Source organism: Podarcis vaucheri, assembly GCF_965113315.1.
Source record: "Podarcis vaucheri genome assembly, chromosome: 11".
Lineage (NCBI taxonomy): Eukaryota > Metazoa > Chordata > Lepidosauria > Squamata > Lacertidae > Podarcis > Podarcis vaucheri.
In genome coordinates, this window is record NC_138749.1 from 11,042,746 (window position 1) to 11,061,405 (window position 18,660).

Below are 18,660 nucleotides of genomic sequence, written 5' to 3' on the forward strand. Positions count from 1 at the left end.
TGCCTTTTCTGAGCTGGAAACGGTAACAAGTGAGACCGAGACATGGGTTGGCGCGGGCTTTCGGAGCAGGGCCTATAAAGGCGGATTCCTACGCCTCACCTGCCTTGTGTTCCTCGCTGTTACCTGAGCAGCTGCCCAGCGCTTGAAAGCACTTGAAACCGATAGCTAATAATAGTGCTTGTGAGCTGGAAATTCCCTGTGGGGAGCTTCTTCATATGGCTGGCATTGCACAGGCTTGCCAAACTGGCACCTTTAATCACCGGTTAATGTTTTTTTATTCCAGGTCTAGCCCTGCAAAAGACATGCCATTATAAGCCAGGGTGACTATAAATGTTCCTGGACAATTGATTCAGTGTTAAACGGTGGAGTCGCCTGTCCTTTACTTTATTGAAGAGCTTTTAAAAGGCTGTTTGGAAAAAATGGGGAAATAATCAATGACATCATCTGTCAGTGTCAAGGCAGAGACTGACCCAGTTTAGGGTGTGTTTAGACAACTCAGAACATGCCCCATTTACTTCGTTAGATTCTAGATCAGACCATGGTGTGATACCGGGTCCAGGATTTAGGGAGAATCTCACAGTGGACCCAAACAGACAAACAACAATTTTATTTTATTTTATTTTAGTTCCTTCTTTTGGATCCAAGCACAGAACATTCATCTTTTGCTCTGTTATTTCAACATTAGCAGGTAGCCTGTGTGGTAGTTATTTCCTTTTATAGCCTTTCTGTGTTAAGAAGGACGGATGTCTCCAAATGGGTTAATCTAATTTGCTTTGCAGGAATACAGCCCACTGCAGGCAGGGGGAATGGATGGTAGGTGGGGCGGGGGAAGAGAGGACAAAACACAGCACTATTAAAATCGGAAACTTCAACCAAAGTTGCCCAAAGGATATGGAAACTCATCTGGGCTTTGAAGATGCTCATGGGTCCCCGTGACTGTTGGCAAGGCTGCTTTTACGAGCTTCCTGACTGTGAGCTATTTAAGCCCCCTTCAGAATGGGGGGGGGGGGAGGGGGCGACAGCAGGAAAATGCACCAAAGCTTTTCCTTGCAACACACTTTTAGGAAACTGATGGAGTAACCCACTCGCTCCATGGAGATTTTGGTTAAGAACCTTTTTGTCCCTTACAGAACACAGGAGAAATCTCAGGGACGGAACAAATTTTGGGGTTCTAGTAAAACAATAAAGTAGGCCCAACAAGCCTGAAGCTTGGAAGCTTGGATTGTAGACTACTTCTGGTGCACTATAGCCATTCTCCCTTATAGTGAATTAAAAAGATAAAGGTAAAGGACCCCTGACAGTTAAGTCCAGTTGCGAACGACTCTGGGGTTGCGGGGCTCATCTCGCTTTACTGGCCGAGGGGGATGACATATGTCTGCAGTTTTTCCAGGTCATGTGGCCAACATGACTAAGCTGCTTCTGGCGAAACCAGAGCAGCTCACGGAAATGCCGTTTACCTTCCCACCGGAGCGATACCTATTTATCTACTTGCACTTTGACGTGCTTTTGAACTGCTAGGTTGGCAGGAGCAGGGACTGAGCAACAGGAGCTCACCCCGTGGCGGGGATTCGAACCACTGACCTTCTGATCGGCAAGACCTAGGCTCAGTGGTTTAGACCACAGCGCCACCCTATAGTGACTTAGTGGGCTATAATATTTCTCAGTAACAAACTGTTAAGATCACATAAAAATACATAATGTTAGTTAAAATATTTCAGAGAGTGAAATAAATGGCTCTAAGGTTCTGATCTACCTCTAGCAATGTGACCTCCAAGAGAGATGCACGACACTTACTATTTGCATTAGAGAACACTTCCAGCTGGAAGACAGAGTCTTCCTTCGAAATTTGCACTTCTCTGGATTTTGCAGAATGCATGCTTCATTTGCAAAAGGTTGCAGACTCAGTGTCCCTGGCATCTTCAGGCAGGACTGGGTAAGACCTGCTACCCTGGAAAGCTTCTGCCAGCCAGTGAATGCCAGGCTTCTCCAATCTGATGCTTTCCTGCTGTTCTGAACTGCAGCCTCCATCAGCCTCAGGCAGCATGGCCAGCATGATGGGAACTGTAGTCCAGGGTTGGAAAGATGTGCACCTCTGGACGCACAGGCCCCAGCCAGCATGGCCAGTGGTCGGTGGGATGGGACAGTTGGACAACATGCGGAAGGCCACAACTTTCCCCCATCCTTGCTGTAGTCCAAACTTATGGAGAGCACCAGCTTGGGGAATACTAAATGAACCAGTGGCCTGATTCAGTGTGAATCTGTAGGCTAACCCATTGGTTTCAGAGGTACAATAAGAAGCTAATGTCCCAAACTAAGTGAGATGTCTTCCAACACTAATTAAAACAGGGCACCATCTAGTGGCTATTGCAGCCAGCTGGAGATGGTTATGGGACGACCCTGCTGCCCAGAGTAGAACCCAGTTTATCAGAAGCACAGGTGGCAGATTTTGTTGGCAGTAAAGGTCATATTTAACATTTTAAGTCCCTATTACAGTAACATAAAATCCCAAAATAATTAAATAAGCCCTTGTAGGTGGACTGAGCAGTAGGCAGCTGCTCAGCCAATTGTCAGTTATTTAATGTGTAATAATTTGTGTGATTTTCTGGCCGAGGTGTGAAAATAATTTGCCCAGTCTTGGGTTCTCTTTGGCTTGGAGCGGAGAATTGCATCTTCATCTCAGGCAACAAAATGCCTTGAGATGGTCCTGCCCAACAGATCAGTCACCCAAAGCTTAAAAAAAAATTTTTTATAAAGCACACTGTGTTCAAAATCCTCTCATCTGCAAATTCCTGTTTAGAGACAGCATATACCTGATGTCAGGTAGAAGCAGTTTCCTTGTCACCAGACCTTGATGGGGGCTAATAAACCGAAGCTCAATCCAGATAAGGCAGAGACACGATTGGGTAATGGTCCAAGGAAGTGGAACTTAAGCCTGCTCTGAATGGGACCTCACTCCCCAAAGGACCACATTTTCAAGTGTGCGCATTCATGTATGCACTACATTACTACTGGTGTTCAGAGGGTATCAACAGCTCTGCAGCACAATTCACCACAGCGCCCTTGCCAGGGGGAGACGACCTAGCCATAGTGATATACAGTAATATCCAGGGGTGGTTACTGTAATTCATTGTGTGTGGGGATGTCCTTGTGTGCTCAGAAACTACAGCAGCTACAAAATGTAGCTGCTGGATTGTTGAGCAAGACCGGTCACTGTAAATGCATCCTTCAGTCTTAATCACTGTCATACGTAAGCTGCATACAGGAGACTCAATACAAGGAAACTAAAAGCAAGTCAAAACTATAAAATCAGAGTTCAATTAAAAAGGCTGTTGGACAGCTCAGTTGACAGAGCATGAGACTCTTAAGCTTAAGGTCATGGGTTTGAGCAAAAGAGTTGTTGTTGTTTAGTCGTGTCCGACTCTTCGTGACCCCATGGACCAGAGCACGCCAGGCACTCCTGTCTTCCACTGCCTCCCGCAGTTTGGTCAAACTCATGCTGGTAGCTTCAAGAACACTGTCCAACCATCTCATCCTCTGTCATCCCCTTCTCCTTGTGCCCTCCATCTTTGCCTACACCAGGGTCTTTTCCAGGGAGTCTTCTCTTCCCATTAGGTGGCCAAAGTATTGGAGCCTCAGCTTCACAATCTGTCCTTCCAGTGAGCACTCAGGGCTGATTTCCTTAAGAATGGAGAGGTTTGATCTTCTTGCAGTCCATGGGACTCTCAGCCCTACAATTCGTTTACAAAAGGTCTTCAGTAAGCACCAGAAGTTCAACAGGAAGGGGGATTTGTCTGACCTCAACCAGAAAGGAGTTCCACAAAATGGGACCTCCAATACTGAACACAGCTCCTTATGGATACGCGCTAAAGGGGACCACTAGCAGTGACTCTCCTGAAGATCTCAGTGACTGGGATCGGGGCAAGTTGTTCAGAGCCATGTATACGTGAATATACATTTACACGCCAAAGTATCATGTATCACTAAAACACCTTGAGGCAAACATAGAAAGACGGAAATTTGTCGTACCAATAATTCCCTTTTCAAGGTGCTGTCAGAAGACATTCCTGATATAAGTGATCAATACGATGGACAATTTACAGAAGAGTGGAAGTCTTTTTTGGATTATTATTTTTTTAATATCACAATCAAATTGGATAAAAGCAGGATATAAATGCAATAAAACAGGGGTCAGCAAACTTTTTCAGCAGGGAGTTGGTCCACTGTCCCTCAGACCATGTGGGGGGCTGGACTATATTTTGGGGGGGAAATGAACGAATTCCCTTGCCCCACAAATAACCCAGAGATGCATTTTAAATAAAAGCACACATTCTACTCATGTAAAAACACGCTGATTCCCGGACTGTCCGCGGGCCAGATTTAGAAAGCGATTGGGCCGGATCTAGCCCCCAGACCTTAGTTTGCCTACCGATGGAACAACAATAATAAAATGAACAACATAAAACGAATAATCCATAACTGGACCTCGATTCTGTGCTCGATTCTGTGCTCTGAATGAAGCAATGAAGCCCCATGAAGCAAAAGCAGCAGCAGCAGCAGCAGCAGCCCTGAATTGGTGGAGTCAAAAAGGCAGCAACCCAAATGCCTTATGAAAAGACAAGGAGGAGCCATCATGCCTTTACAGAGTCATTATATTCCCACCATTTATTCGACCTACTTTGCAAAAACCTCCCACAGAGCTAGGGCCTATTTATAGCCTCTCCCTTTCCCCACAATATTATGTATATTTAAAACTTGGTTGGCGCTCAAGGCAGACATTCCATAAATAGTTACTGTTTACCCACCTACTTTGACAACCTCTTGTTCTGTACACAGAATGATTCCAAAAACACTTTATTTGGGATACAGACAAAATGGAGACAGTTATTCCTGAACAACATCAGCTGAAGACATTTGTACAAATTGTTTCAGGGTCGTGATGTTGTCGGCAGGCATCAAACCTAAAAGATTGTTTCCGCTTGAGCGGTAATAAATGAATAAAGATTAAAACTTTGGGGTTTAGTAAAAAAAAGGGGGGGAGAAGGGAGGGAGCATGATAAATGTTTATAAAATTATTCCTGGTATAGTGGGGCGTGGAGAAGAGATAAACATTCCTCTCTCACAATCCTGGAATTTAGGGGGCCACCCAAACAAGTAGAAAAATCCAGTGGATAGTTCCTTCGTGCAATGAAACAACTTTTTGTGGAGTTCCCTAAAATGGGCTCTAGTTTACATGAATCAGGAAATTTCATTAAGAATACATCTATCAACATAGCTAAGCAGAAGTTCAATGCTCATAGGCAGTAGACCTCTCAGTACCCTATACAATGCACAAACAAGAGAATCACAGAATCACAGAACTGTAGTCGGAAGAGACCCAGATAATTATTTCTGCTTGTGAACTTCTGGTCCATGCCTTGTGAACTCTCAGAGGTGTCTGGATTCAGATTACTGGATTATGATTCAGCAAAGATACTCTTGTGCTCTTTAAATCTAAGGGTGTTTTAATCAGTTACTTAGAAACATGAATTTTGTGACATTTTGTATGTCTACAATATTAAAAGTAATGCCAATGCAACTTCCATAGGTGCTCTAACTTTAGCAGAGGGACCCTAATGTCCGGTTACATTCAACTAAATCCCATTTGCTTCCCAGAAAACATTCAGAAGGGCTTTCATTTAGATTACCTTGCATAGTGCATCGCTAAAAGGTAGATCCAATGCTGACCTTTTTTGAGTCAGCTCTCTGTGTTAAGTCCCAATACATTACCGTATTTTTCGCCCCATAAGACGCACCGGCCCATAAGACGCACCGAGTTTTTTGGGGGGGAAATAAAGGAAAAAAATTTATTTCCCCCCCAGGTGCGCTGCGCTACACCAGGAGCTTGGGGCGTGCGGAGCTCAGCGCGCCCCAAGCTTCTGCGTGCCGGCAAGGTCTCCGCTAGCGTGGGTGAGCCGGGCGCCCCTCCCAGGGCTAGCGGACCCCTGCACTACACCAGAAGCTTGGGGCGTGCTGAGCTCAGCGTGCCCCAAGCTTCTGCGTGCGCGCAAGCAGTCCGCTAGCCTTGGGAGAGCCGCGGGGCTCTCCCAGGGCTAGCGGATCGCTGCGCTACACCAGGAGCTTGGGGCGTGCTGAGCTCAGTGCGCTCCAAGCTTCTAGGTGCGCGCAAGCAGTCCGCTGCCGCCCCAAGCCTCGCGCACCCGGTGGGACCTCCTGCCGGGTGCGCGAGGCTTGCAGACACTCGCCCGAAGCAGGGAGAGCCCTCCCAGGGCTCCCCGTGCTTCGGGCGACAGGCTGCCGCCCCAAGCCTCGCGCACCCGGTGGGACCTCCTGCCGGGTGCGCGAGGCTTGCAGGCATTCGCCCCATAAGACGCACCCCGATTTCCCCTTCATTTTTGGAGGGGAAAAAGTGCGTCTTATGGGGCGAAAAATACGGTATTTTTTTAAAGTGTTTTGCATAACTAGCTAATTTTGTGCATTCATCTGCTGAGCTCAGCTCAGCTTTTCAAAGGGCTCTCTTTGGATGAAGCAGCTCCACTCTTGGCCTAGCTGGCTCAGTTTTAGAAAATCTTCATAAAACACCAACGCTTTGTAACACTGCGGTCCAATGTTATCTGGGAAAAGCAAACCACTTGGAAGACAAAATTAAGATGCCTGAACTTAGCTGGTGACTCAAATCCAGCTAAAGTTAAGTCTTGATTAACTCCAATTGCAACCAATTGGTTCCATGGGTTTCAACTGAACTAACAGCGCAGTCCCATAGAGTATACTAATAAGTGAGTCCCAATGAATTTAGTAGGACTCACTCCCAGGTATATATAGGATTGCAGTGACGACTACTTTTTGCCGGATCAGAACCAGTGAGGTATACTTCTAAGCTTTTCAGTCACACGAGGGGTTCTGAATACTGATAACAGCTGGTTTACTTCTCACTGAGCAACTAGGGAGAATGTCTTCCGTGCCCTCTGTCTTCATAAATAGGCTAGAAATTCACTATTAAAAGAGAAAGCTGAAAAATCATGGAAAAGGGTAGGCCTCTGCAGAATCCCCCCTCCCTTTCACCATGGCTATGGTCCTGACTCATAGACACACGCAAAAACACCCCGCTTTGGGTTTCTGATCTGACCAAATGCAAATATTGAAATATGGTTATTTCGGAGTTATTTATTTTAACATCCTGGGCTTTACCTAAATGGTGCCCATGTAACTCTACCAACCAGAGAGGTGGAGCTGGCGAGTCTGACGTTACTGAGCTGGATAGAACACTGGCCTAAATGTTGCAAGTCTCTCCTTGTGACGTACTCCAAGCCGAAAATACAGCCCAGCGCTCCCAAGTGATAGGCGGAACACCGGCACTTCTTACTACATAAAACAGAAGAACTGGCAGAAAGCATACAGATGTTTCTAGTTTAAAATCTCCAGCTTTCAGTAAAAGTTGTTTCCTTCTTTGAAAAAAGCTTTTGTTTCAGTAAATGCAATTTTGGAAAAATGAATGGGTGATATGATAGCCATGTTCAAATATATAAAAGGATGTCATATAGAGGAGGGAGAAAGGTTGTTTTCTGCTGCTCCAGAGAAGCGGACACGGAGCAATGGATCCAAACTACAAGAAACAAGATTCCACCTAAGCATTAGGAAGAACTTCCTGACAGTAAGAGCTGTTCGACAGTGGAATTTGCTGCCAGGGAGTGTGGTGGAGTCTCCTCCTTTGGAGGTCTTTAAGCAGAGGCTTGACAACCATATGTCAGGAGTGCTCTGATGGTGTTTCCTGCTTGGCAGGGGGCTGGACTCGATGGCCCTTGTGGTCTCTTCCAACTCTATGATTCTATGAAAGTGCCCCCCCCGGCTGTCGAGTTTCCTCTCCCCTCCCTGGAAATGTCTTGGCAATAGGTGAAAATAGGAAGACGCCGATTCTTGAACCTTGAGTGGGTAGGCCAGCCTTCCTCAACCTTGGGTCCCCAGTTATTGTTGGACTACAAAGCCCATCATTCCTAGCTAGCAGGACCAACTGAAAAGCAAGAGGGGAGAAGCTGGTGGCCGCACTTCATAAAATCACAGAGTTGCTCAGTGAAAGAAACCCTCTGCTTGAGGATTTTTCTATCTACTAAGCCGCTTTCTGAGCAAAAGCAGAATTTAGAAACAGGTCATTTGCACCCTTGTTTCCATTGCTGGAAAACTCCCGCTCTTCTCCCTGGGAAACCTTGCTGGGCCCATCATTGTATGCATTTCATTGTCAGGTAAATTATATACTGTTTTTGGAGGCCTTTCAGAGATGTCGATTGCCAAGCATGATTTATTACTTTCTGCTGTGACAGGAAGAGCTTTAGTTTTTCCTGATGGGGCTGATGTATCATTGCTAGTGTACTGTTGCTATTACATTGTTTCCAGATTTTAACTGATGCTTTGTTGCTGTTTGGATTGTTTTAATACTTTGTTGTTGCTCTTCTCTGTTTTGGGTAATTTGTAGAAGAAGGTTACACATTACATACATAGCTATTTTCTGGCACTGAACAGGAGCCCTGATTTTGAAATATGATTTTGTTAGCGTTTGCCAAAGTGATAAATATTACAAGGAAAAGGGAAGGACTACAGAAAACGCAAAACACTGCAATGCATGGTGCTTTTCCATCCTTTTTATTACTACATGGTAACTTTTCCACACCAAGTACTGAAAAGGATTTCCAAAGATGGTAGTTTATAGATCTGGAGGACACAAAGGAGTATTGATGGATGTACCAGACTGCAGTCTCCAGGACATCAATAGACCTTCATAGTGCCTAAAAGAGTCAACCACACAAGGATTAAGTTCAGTATAAAACCATCTCCTGTCTTGGGCCTATTCTGCTGTTTCAGCAATGAATCATGGCTCCTCCAGTTCTAGGCTTGCTGACCCATATTTAAAATCTGAAAAGAAAGCTCAAGAGTAAAAATGCTTCTTGTCTTGTGACATTCAGCAGCTCAGTGTCATCAGGATGGGACAGCCTGAACTGCAATAACTTGCTTTCTTCATTGACCCTTGCAGACGGCACAAAGGAAACCCTTGTAATTTGGTTATATGATTGATTCCCTCCCAATCTGAAGACCTAGGCAGCCAGCAGGTCCTGCTAGGGATGTAATGGCGAGGATTTCCTGACTACTTTCAATAAGCGACAAGGCCAGAAAAATTAAGAGCGTTCAACGACTTTCAGCACTGGATATCTCACTGTAGTTTAATCCAACTGTTCCAGGCAAGCCTCAGAATTTGTTAACTTAGAAGAACACTTTCAAAACATTGACTTTTCCCAAGATGTGCAGTCGTGCAGTCAACAGTCCTTTATTTAAAGGTTGCAAAAAACATTACAAAGAATTCACCTTCCTTTGACTAATATATCAAAAACAAAGAAAAGCCCAAGCACAGCATAAAATCCTATTTACGCCTATTTTCAATCACCTTCCAATTTTCTTAATGTTACACTGAAAACGTTGATAATTCAGTCTTCATATTGCCTCTTCCCCAAATCTGTGTCTGTGCAAAGTCCCATGAATTCAGATGCTATGCATTTCTCTCTACATCTGCAATTTTAAATAAATAGGACAAGGATTTTAAGTTCCAATTGTGCAGAATGCCATACAGGCCCTTGCTGAAGGTGGAAGGAAGGACACACGATTCTCACATTTGTCAGGAGGTTGTTTGTTTGTTTTAAAAAAGAGCAAAACATTCCACATAAAAAAGAGGTGTGTCACCATCTCCCTCCAATACATAATAAAGTGTGCCACATTTACCATGCTGGGCAAGGTAATATACTAATGTATGGTCATCAGTTCCTTTTTCACTGAAGCCTGGCATGCTGTTCTGTGCATTTGAAGGTAATCACCATAAGCCCACATTCCATGTGAAAAGTTTATATTAAACATTTCCCTCTATTCTCCCCCATTTGCTGGCAAACACAGCATTTGCCCATTCCCTTTAAACCAGGGAGAATGAAAAAGTATATTGTAGGACACTCTATTTAAACATTCAGAAATGTACGCATAACTGCACATCTCTGGCAAAAACCTGAAAGTACAGTAGGCACACCTCTGTTCTGCTGAATTTTGATCGCTTTCCTGCACCCTTCCAAGGAGTCCATGAAAATGTGTGAAATACAACACCAAAACTCTGGAAATGAATGGGCATGATCCGGTGGGAGAATCACCTGCATAACCCTTATTGAGATGGATACATTTTTTATATTTATTTTTTGCAGATGGCACTCCTTGTGGGCTGCTCTTAATTCTGTTAAACTTTCATTAAGTATTAGTAGCCAGAAAGACAAACTTTTAGTGCCTTATCAAAATCACGCTGAAAATCCTCCCTCATTGTAGGGGTCAACCTTATCAAAATCAAGGATTTATCCTTCCTGCCTCAATACAAAATAGCATTAATGCTGTAATATTTTTAAATTGCATCAGTCAGACATTTCAGTTCTATACAACGTTAAAGGGGGGAGATTGTTCTGATGAGCAAATGAGAAGCCCATAGCAACAACAAAAAAGTAATAATAATAAAAAAGTGAAGAACAACCAGAAAGCTTGAAGGAAACCAGCTTGCAAATGCTGACTAAGGAAACCAGCTTGCAAATGCTGACTTCTCAAATCAAAATACTTCCCCCCACTTTCCTGTTTTACATTTTTGTTCTCAGTTTTTAAAAAGCTGCTCATTGCTAATATCTTGCTTTATCACCCCCAAGCTCAGAGCCGCTAGAAAAAAATCTCTTGGGGTTTTTTGTTTTTGTTTTTGTACAAATATATAAATAAAAGCATACAATCTTGTGAGAGTTCCCCTATTATTCTGGTTCCTAATAAGCCCCCTGAAAATGGCAGCGAGGCTGTACATTAGTAACAAACTTCCTGGGAGGGGGTGGGCGGGCCTTGTGGATGTCTCTCCTTCAGCCAGAATCCATAGTAAAGAGCTGGATGTCTTGTGGGCTCCAGTAAAGTGCCACTGCAGAATTGTACACGAGGGACCAGACGTAAGGGATGAAGAACTCCTCAGGTTGCTCCTCTTCCACGTATTTAAACTTCAGCTCTGGAAATTTCTGGAAAGGAAAGGACAAGCAGAGAATGAATGAATGAATGAATGCATGAAAGCCCGAGGGAGACCCGAGAAGTCGAATAATTTCTTGATGAATGCAACAAGCAAGAGAGGAATTAATTCTTCAGGCCTAAAAGGAGCAAGTCGAGGAAGTCGGCAAGCTATTTGCTTTCTTGGAACACAGATCGGCTGCTCGATCCCAAGGTTCTTATGTTTTGTATCTACCCAATGTTCAGAACGCACATTCCAGTGGGAGAATGGCAATTATGCTGCCCTTTGTTCCTCGTAATACTTTCCCATAAAAGTTTATGGGGGGAGGTGGGAGGAGGAGGAGGAGGAGAAGGCTGGCCTTGGGTCTCCTGCGTTGCTTCCGTTCTGCCCAGCCAGCTCCTTCCCTCCCTCTTGTCCAAAATGTATCAGTTGCAGAAGCACTCAATACCGCTGCTTGTATTAGCCTTTCGGAAGAAATGCATCAAGAATCTTCCTGCCGTGCTTCTCGCTGGGCCTGGGACCAGCAGTCATTTTCTACAGTCCCTCCCCCTTGGTATTTATTCTGCAGCTACAGCCAAAACCAGGCTTCCTCAACCTGGTGGCCTCCAGATATCTGAACTACAAATCCCATCACTCCTGGCCAAGAGCCATGCAAGAGCCACACATGTTATTTCATGTTGGGATGCCCTTAAAGGGGAAAAACAAAAATTAATGAGCTCCCCCCTTCCTTTCCTTTTTTATTTTTTACTGACTTCTAAATACTGCCTGTGTCAAGGGCTTGGCGGGAGTTCAGACAAAAGCCACATTTCAGCCATCAGTTCGAGCGAAGATAAAACACGTCCCACTTCGTTATTTATAATGATGTGGCCAAGGCTAAGTACAAACTGCCGCACTGTGACAGAAGGAGAGTGAGGCTGGCAAATAACAACGGGCGGTGAGAGAAGGCAAAGGCCCAGGAGAGAGAGTCAAGACTTGGTCTCCTGGGGGCTGGATCCCGTATTACCGAGTGGTCTTAGGCCAGCCGCTTCCTCTCACAAGTCCTCCAATTTATCATGCTTCAGTGAATTAGTATTTCTTTTTTGTTATTGCGAACTGCCTTGAGGTGTTCTTTTTTATGAAGGGCGGTTTGAATTTTTAAAATAATAATTTAATGTGGCCAGAGAGTCCTATCTCTACCTCGTGCCTTCTTCTGCAGTTGCTGTGAGGGTGGGTGACACAGCGCTTGACAGACAAAAGCTGCGCCAGAGTTGCTTTTGAGTAAACATGCACAGGGGCCAGGATGTAAAAGTCAAGACCCAAAGACCAGCATGTAATCTGGAACGGCTGACTATATAAAACAGGCTATCTATGGGCACAGTTGAACACTTCTAAGTGTTCCATAAATTCCAATGGGAAAGATTTAGTCACATGCTGGATCGTTCCCTAAACAATGAAGCAAAGTGATAAAAAATGTCTTCCTGTCAGATGAATACACATGAATACATTGTGGACGAATGGTGTGTGCACACGTGTGTTTGTCTCATGACTAAATTAAGTCCCACTGGTTTCAACAGTCTAATTATGACAAAATCTGGATCTAACTGTTCTGATCCCCAAGAGGCCACCTTATATATTTCCAGGCAATCATCCTCTTTGTATTGATCAAGCCAGGTGCTGGCAGGTGCCAATGTTGGCATCTTGAGAGACAATGGAAGAGGGCACCATTAGGGGTAAAGTCAAAGTGCTGGTGAGTTTCAGTGCCTGCTGTGACTCTAGAGACCAATACAGGGGCTCCCCCAGCAAGAAAGGCAACCCATCGTGCTCATATCATACTTAACGCCAATAAGGTTGAGCTTATGACTTGTAACTGCTGTTTCCTGTGATGTTTTTGCAGCATTAGCAGCACCCAAGGGACCTCTCCGGGACACAAGCCTGGGCAGGACACGTAGGAGTCCTGGGCTGCCCAGGCAACAAGACCTCACTGCAGGCAATCCAGTTTCACTGTCACATGAACTGACCCTGGAGGGAAAGCCCTCTTCTTGTGCCGCCTCTTCTCCAAAATGAAACTGCTCAGTCCAGTCTAAGCCTGCTCACCCCATGCCCTTGTAACGCTAACATTATTTGCCTAAACAACCACAAGAAGTCCTGTCCTTCCTTCCCAAGAAAAGCTGAGTCTGAGCTGGTGGCTGGAACAGGACTATGTAGCTAGACGGGTCCAAAGTTTACCAGACTGTCTGAGCCACCGAGTCTGCGATAGAATGCAAAACCTCAGGAAGTCCCCATGAACAGATGCAAGAGCCGCAGTTTCACTGCTACTTTCGTGCATAACCCCCATGGGCGCCCAAAAGATCATGCAGATAGCAGGAGAAGATCATAACCCTTTGCTCCAGAGGGTTTAATGCTACTCGGAATCAGGAGGCCACTGCAGTACATTAAATATCAGCTTACAGCCTCCACCAAGGACCTCCTGCGCTTTGCAGTGCCCCCCTGCTTATCAGTATTTATATATTTAAAATATTTCTCTGCCATCCTTCCACCATTCAGCCTTCAAGACAGCTAGTGTAGAAATGCAGTTCAGGGGGAGAAAATACAAAACAGATCAGAACAAAAACTAGACTGAAGTTAATTTTTTAAAACTTCACTGGATTAAAAGAGAAGCTCATTTAAATCAATCAATCAATCAATCAATCAATCAATCTAACCTGATGCTGAAAAGAAAAGGAATAAAAGAAAAGAGGAGTAGGTCAACATCTCTGGGAAGAGAACAGCACAACTTGGGAGCCATGACTGAGAAGCCACACATCAAACCTCAAAAGGTGGGAGCACCAGAGAAGGGTGTCAGATGACCACCATAGCCAATGGGCAGATAGATATGGGAGAAAGTGGTTTCCAGGTAGCCTGGCCCTAGGCTGTTCAAGACTTTATAGGTCAACACCATCTCTTCAAATTGTGTCTGAAAACCAACTGGGAGCCACTGGAGATTTTTGAGCCATGGAGTGATATGTTCGTAGCACAAAAGCCATCCTTGTTGTGTCACATTGTGCTGGAGGTGGCACCTGTCTTGTGAAGCATACTGTCCACTGATGTTAGATAATGGCCAATGTTGCTCACCTTTCGCCAGATGCCAAAAATGTAACAACAACAACAACTACTACTTATTATTTTTACCCCGCCCATCTGGCTGGGCTTCCCCAGCCACTCTGGGCAGCTTCAAACAAAATATTAAAATACAGCAATGCATCAAACATTAGAAGCTTCCCTAAACATATATATTCCCTAAATATATATTTCTACAGGCTTTCCCCCAGCTAGCATTGGATTTCTCTTTGAAAAACTTTTTATCAGCTTTGGTTTGTTGTTATTCATTGTTGTTATATACTATTATGATGTTTGGCACAGTTTGGTGGTCTAGAAATCTTTCAAATACAGTGGTACCTTGGGCTATAGACGCTTCAGGTTACAGACGCTTCAGGTTACAGACTCCACTAACCCAGAAATAGTACCTTGGGTTAAGAACTTTGCTTCAGGATGAGAACAGAAATTGTGCGGCGGTGGTGCGGCAGGCCCCATCAGCTAAAGTGGTATCTCAGGTTAAGAACAGTTTCAGGTTAAGAATGGAGCTCCAGAATGAATTAAGTTCTTAACCTAAGGTACCACTGTAGATAAAATACAATGAAAGCAGTGAGTTCCAGTTAAGAACTCAGGTGCTGAATTTTTAATCAGATGGTGCTTCCAAACTAGTTTTTAGAGGCAGTTCCACATACAATCCATTGCAGTAATCTAATCTGGAAGTTACCAAGGCATTGGATAATTATGGCAAGATCATCTTTTTGCAGAAACAGACATAATAGTCTGGCCATGGCTGTTAAGTCGAAGGGGGGCTTAAATATGAGGCCAACGTCTAAAAACAGAAGAAGGTGCTAATGAATTTGCGAGGGACAGCTGGAACATGCTCCCTCACCATGCCACTCATGTGCCAATGTGCCTGCATGCTTGATGTTAGTGAGAAAGGGGTTGTGCGTGCACAGGACTCGGACAGGGAAGCTTGACTATAGTTACTTACTAATCCTGAATATGCAGTGGTCAGTGGTCACAATCCTGCCACTTCTGTGTTCAGGAGGAACACATGAAGGGTAGTTGGATTGTGTTCATCCCCATGGGGGATAAAGTGGCCATAAAAGCCGATGCATCTTGTAGCTTTTTTTTGATATTCACATTTAAAAACGTATACTTTGAACATGACAAACTTGTGTGTACAGACCCATGTGTGTTGTGCTATTGGCTAAAGCTCCCTACTGAGCTATGCACTTAGTGGCAAACACGTTACTGGGGATCACAAGGAGGCGGTTGCTGTGCTCATATCCTGCTTATAGGCTTCCCTGGTGCACTTGGTTGGTCACAGTGGTAGCAGAATACTGGACTAGGTAGGCCTTTGGTATTCCTATGTTCTTATGAGTTTATTACTGATCCTAATGTGGAATGGTCCCAAGATCCCATGTCTTTGATTTCTACTGTCCCGCTTTCTTTCAACTCTGAACAGTTAAGGCACCACAGTGAATCTCAGTACAACATACAAGATGTGTTCACTGCTTTCAAGATGCTTATACCCTTCTCTGCTACAACAGACAAATAATTCATGCTTTTATAAGGAGAGAGTTTAAGTGCCCTGGACAAACCTGTAATATTTTATTTACCATATTTTTTGCTCTGTAAGACTCACTTTTTCCCTCCTAAAAAGTAAGGGGAAATGTGTGTGCGTCTTATGGAGCGAATGCAGGCTGCACAGCTATCCCAGAAGCCAGAACAGCAAGAGGGATCGCTGTTTTCTCTGCGCAGCGATCCCTCTTGCTGTTCTGGCTTCTGGGATTCAGAATATTTTTTTTCTTGTTTTCCTCCTCCAAAAACTAGGTGCGTCTTGTGGTCTGGTGCGTCTTATAGAGCGAAAAATACGGTACTTTCAATGGTTTCAATTTGTGCAAAACTAACTGAAAGCAATAAACTCAAACTTTTGCAAACAGCAAGCTGTTCCTTTGAAGGCTCATTCTCTTGCCCAGGCTGTCTGCAGTGGTGCTTGCCATTGTCTTTTCTGGAGTATTAGGCAAGTTGGAGATCCCCCTGAGCCTCACAAGTACACCCCCCTTTTCAGGTTCCACTGGCACTGTTTGCATTGCTTTCCTTTTGCTGCCGACAGAAAGTCGCCGCGACCTGCATCAGCTGAAAATGGGGATGTGATTCGGTTGAAGTGTCCACATGGTATGCAGCTGCAGAGTCTGCCTGATAGTATCTTTATGCCTTTTTTTGGACTTACAGAAGAGACATCAACTGTGGAAAAACTCACAGTCAAGAGAGACAAAGCAGACCAGTGGAAACTTACAGGGCAAAGCAAGTTCTGTCCCCTTTCATCTGCAGGCATGCCTTGACTATAAAGCTCATTAGAGCTTTAATGCTAAATGCGTTTAAAGAGCCAGCCTCGTGGCCATTTCTCACATATACACGGCACTCTCTTGCATTGCTCCCTAGAAGTTGCTTATGGCTCATAATGGTGCTCAGTGTGCCAGCCCGAGCTGTAGGTAGTTTTGGCACCATATCCTAGCATGGGAAGAAGCACAGCTTAGTAACAGAGCTAATCTTTGCATGCAGACTGTTTCAGGTTCAAACTCTGATCCACTGTGCAAAACTCATGCTATGGTGGAAAGGGCTATAAAATCAAGAACTCTCAAGCTGAAATCCTATTAACTGGATCACAGCAGCTGAGATCAATGGAACATGATCACAAATCCCAGACAAGAGATTATTTAGGTAATATGCAGTTCCCTCAATGTTCAGCAGCAACTTCATGAGAACTCCTAGGACTATATCCTAATAATAATAATAAAAAATTTTTTTATTTATATCCCGCCCTCCCCAGCCGAAGCCGGGCTCAGGGTGGCTAACAACAATAAAAGAGTACAAAAGTACAGCATAAACAACATTCTAAAATCATTCATTATAAAATTAATTAATTCAAGCCACTGGCAACCATTGAGGGAGTCAGGCTGTGCCCTGGCCAAAGGCCTGGTGGAACAGCTCTTTTCTTGCAGGCCCTGCGGAAAGATGTCAAGTCCTAAAACCCCACATGAGAATTTGCCAATTGTGATAGTTACTGGCCTGGCTTTTGAACTTGGCACCCAGTTCACAGGACTACAACTAGTCTGGGAATGCAAATAAACAAGTCTTCTCCGAAGTGTGACAAGCCATCTCATGAAAGCTATATGGAGGTAGTCCAACTAAAGAAACAAATTGCAGATCTGCTGCTTATTTGTGTGGATAACAGTATCAAATCTTGTAAGAAATTTAACACCACGCATCTCTCCTACAAAACGCGCACACATATGGGAAAGGGTATTTCATTTATGTATCAAGTAAGGAACTGGTTTTAAGAAAATGTCCTGTACCAAACTGACTTGGTTTGGTTCTTTTAGTCCCACAGAAGAAACATTAGAACAGTATTTAAGACCTTACCCCATCAAACAGATCCCTGGTTAAAAATAATAATCAGTTAATTATACAAGGCCACCTTCAACTATAGTAGAGGGTATGATGATAATTTGCAAGGTATGACTCAGTTTCTCTGCTAGTATGAGAAGTGCTAAGTAACCCCAAACCAGAGGGGAAAAGGACAAAGGAGGGAAGAAGACAATAGATAATTTCCACTCCCATTTAATATCAGCCAAACCCCTTTTGTATATTTTAGGAATTAATATTGGATAAGTATGTGATGCAGCTATTTATAGCAATGGACATGCTTTAGTTATATTTGTCAAGTTACAGACATGAAACAATTGGAAAGGAGTCTAGTGCTATGAACTTCCCCCCTTTTTTTACAGTGTGCCGTCTAAATTATGTCTTTGGGCTGCATTTTCAAGATGGCAGAGAAGACATTAACAAGAGAGGCAGACTGCGGGTGAAAACACACACAAGGTTTAGCTTGTTACGTCCATGTTGGTCTTATAGAACTAAAGTCAAGAGTAGTTTAAGATGAAAGGTCACAATTGCTGCAATTCAATGGACACTTGGGAGAAGCCCCATGGCATGCAATGAGATTTACTTCTGTTTAGCCAGGCACAGGATCAGACTGTTGATAGAAAAGGTAACACATGCTTTTTAGTGCCATTTATTTCAATGGGAGAGTTAAAACACATTACTTTCCTTTGTCCCACTGAAACTGATAGGAGTAAAAAGTGTTTCAGTTTGGCTGGAACATGCTGAAATGAAACGCCTCATTCAGCTCTTCTTCAGACAAGAAATAGATGAGAATAATCCTAACAGAGAATAGTGTGCTGCTTGTTTCATCTCTGAAGGGCAACAAAAACTGATCTGCAAAAAAAAATCACTCTTATATCTGCTCCAACTCACAAGGCGGAGATATGTACATAAAACACAATTCCATTTACTAGATCATGAGCAAATGAACTTTAAAAATGCACAAAATTCTGCAGGATGCGGACTGGGAAGACACACAAGGCAGTCCAATAACAGAGATCACCTTTGCTACTCTGTGTGCCCTTCATATTCTGGGACAAATATGGATAAAAGCCCTTTCTAAACAAAAGCATGGAAAGTAGAATTACGTGCTTATGTAACGGAGACTAAACTGTACA

The 18,660-nt window shown here is 43.9% G+C and overlaps 1 protein-coding gene and 1 long non-coding RNA gene across 6 annotated transcripts in view; one reads left to right on the forward strand and one right to left on the reverse strand.

Annotated features, from left to right (window-relative positions):
• Positions 1 to 18,660, forward strand: part of LOC309514321 — a 56,655-nt gene that overhangs the window by 10,777 nt on the left and 27,218 nt on the right. The gene's annotated exons all lie outside the window — the stretch shown is intronic.
• The window catches only part of DYM (dymeclin), a 164,740-nt gene continuing 156,663 nt past the window's right edge, over positions 10,584 to 18,660 (reverse strand). For all 5 annotated transcript variants that reach the window (XM_082241932.1, XM_082241933.1, XM_082241936.1 and 2 more), the window contains one exon: positions 10,584 to 11,054. In XM_082241932.1, coding sequence (XP_082098058.1) covers positions 10,905 to 11,054 — 150 coding nt within the window. In that variant the 3' untranslated portion in view covers positions 10,584 to 10,904. The remainder of the gene's footprint in view (positions 11,055 to 18,660) is intronic.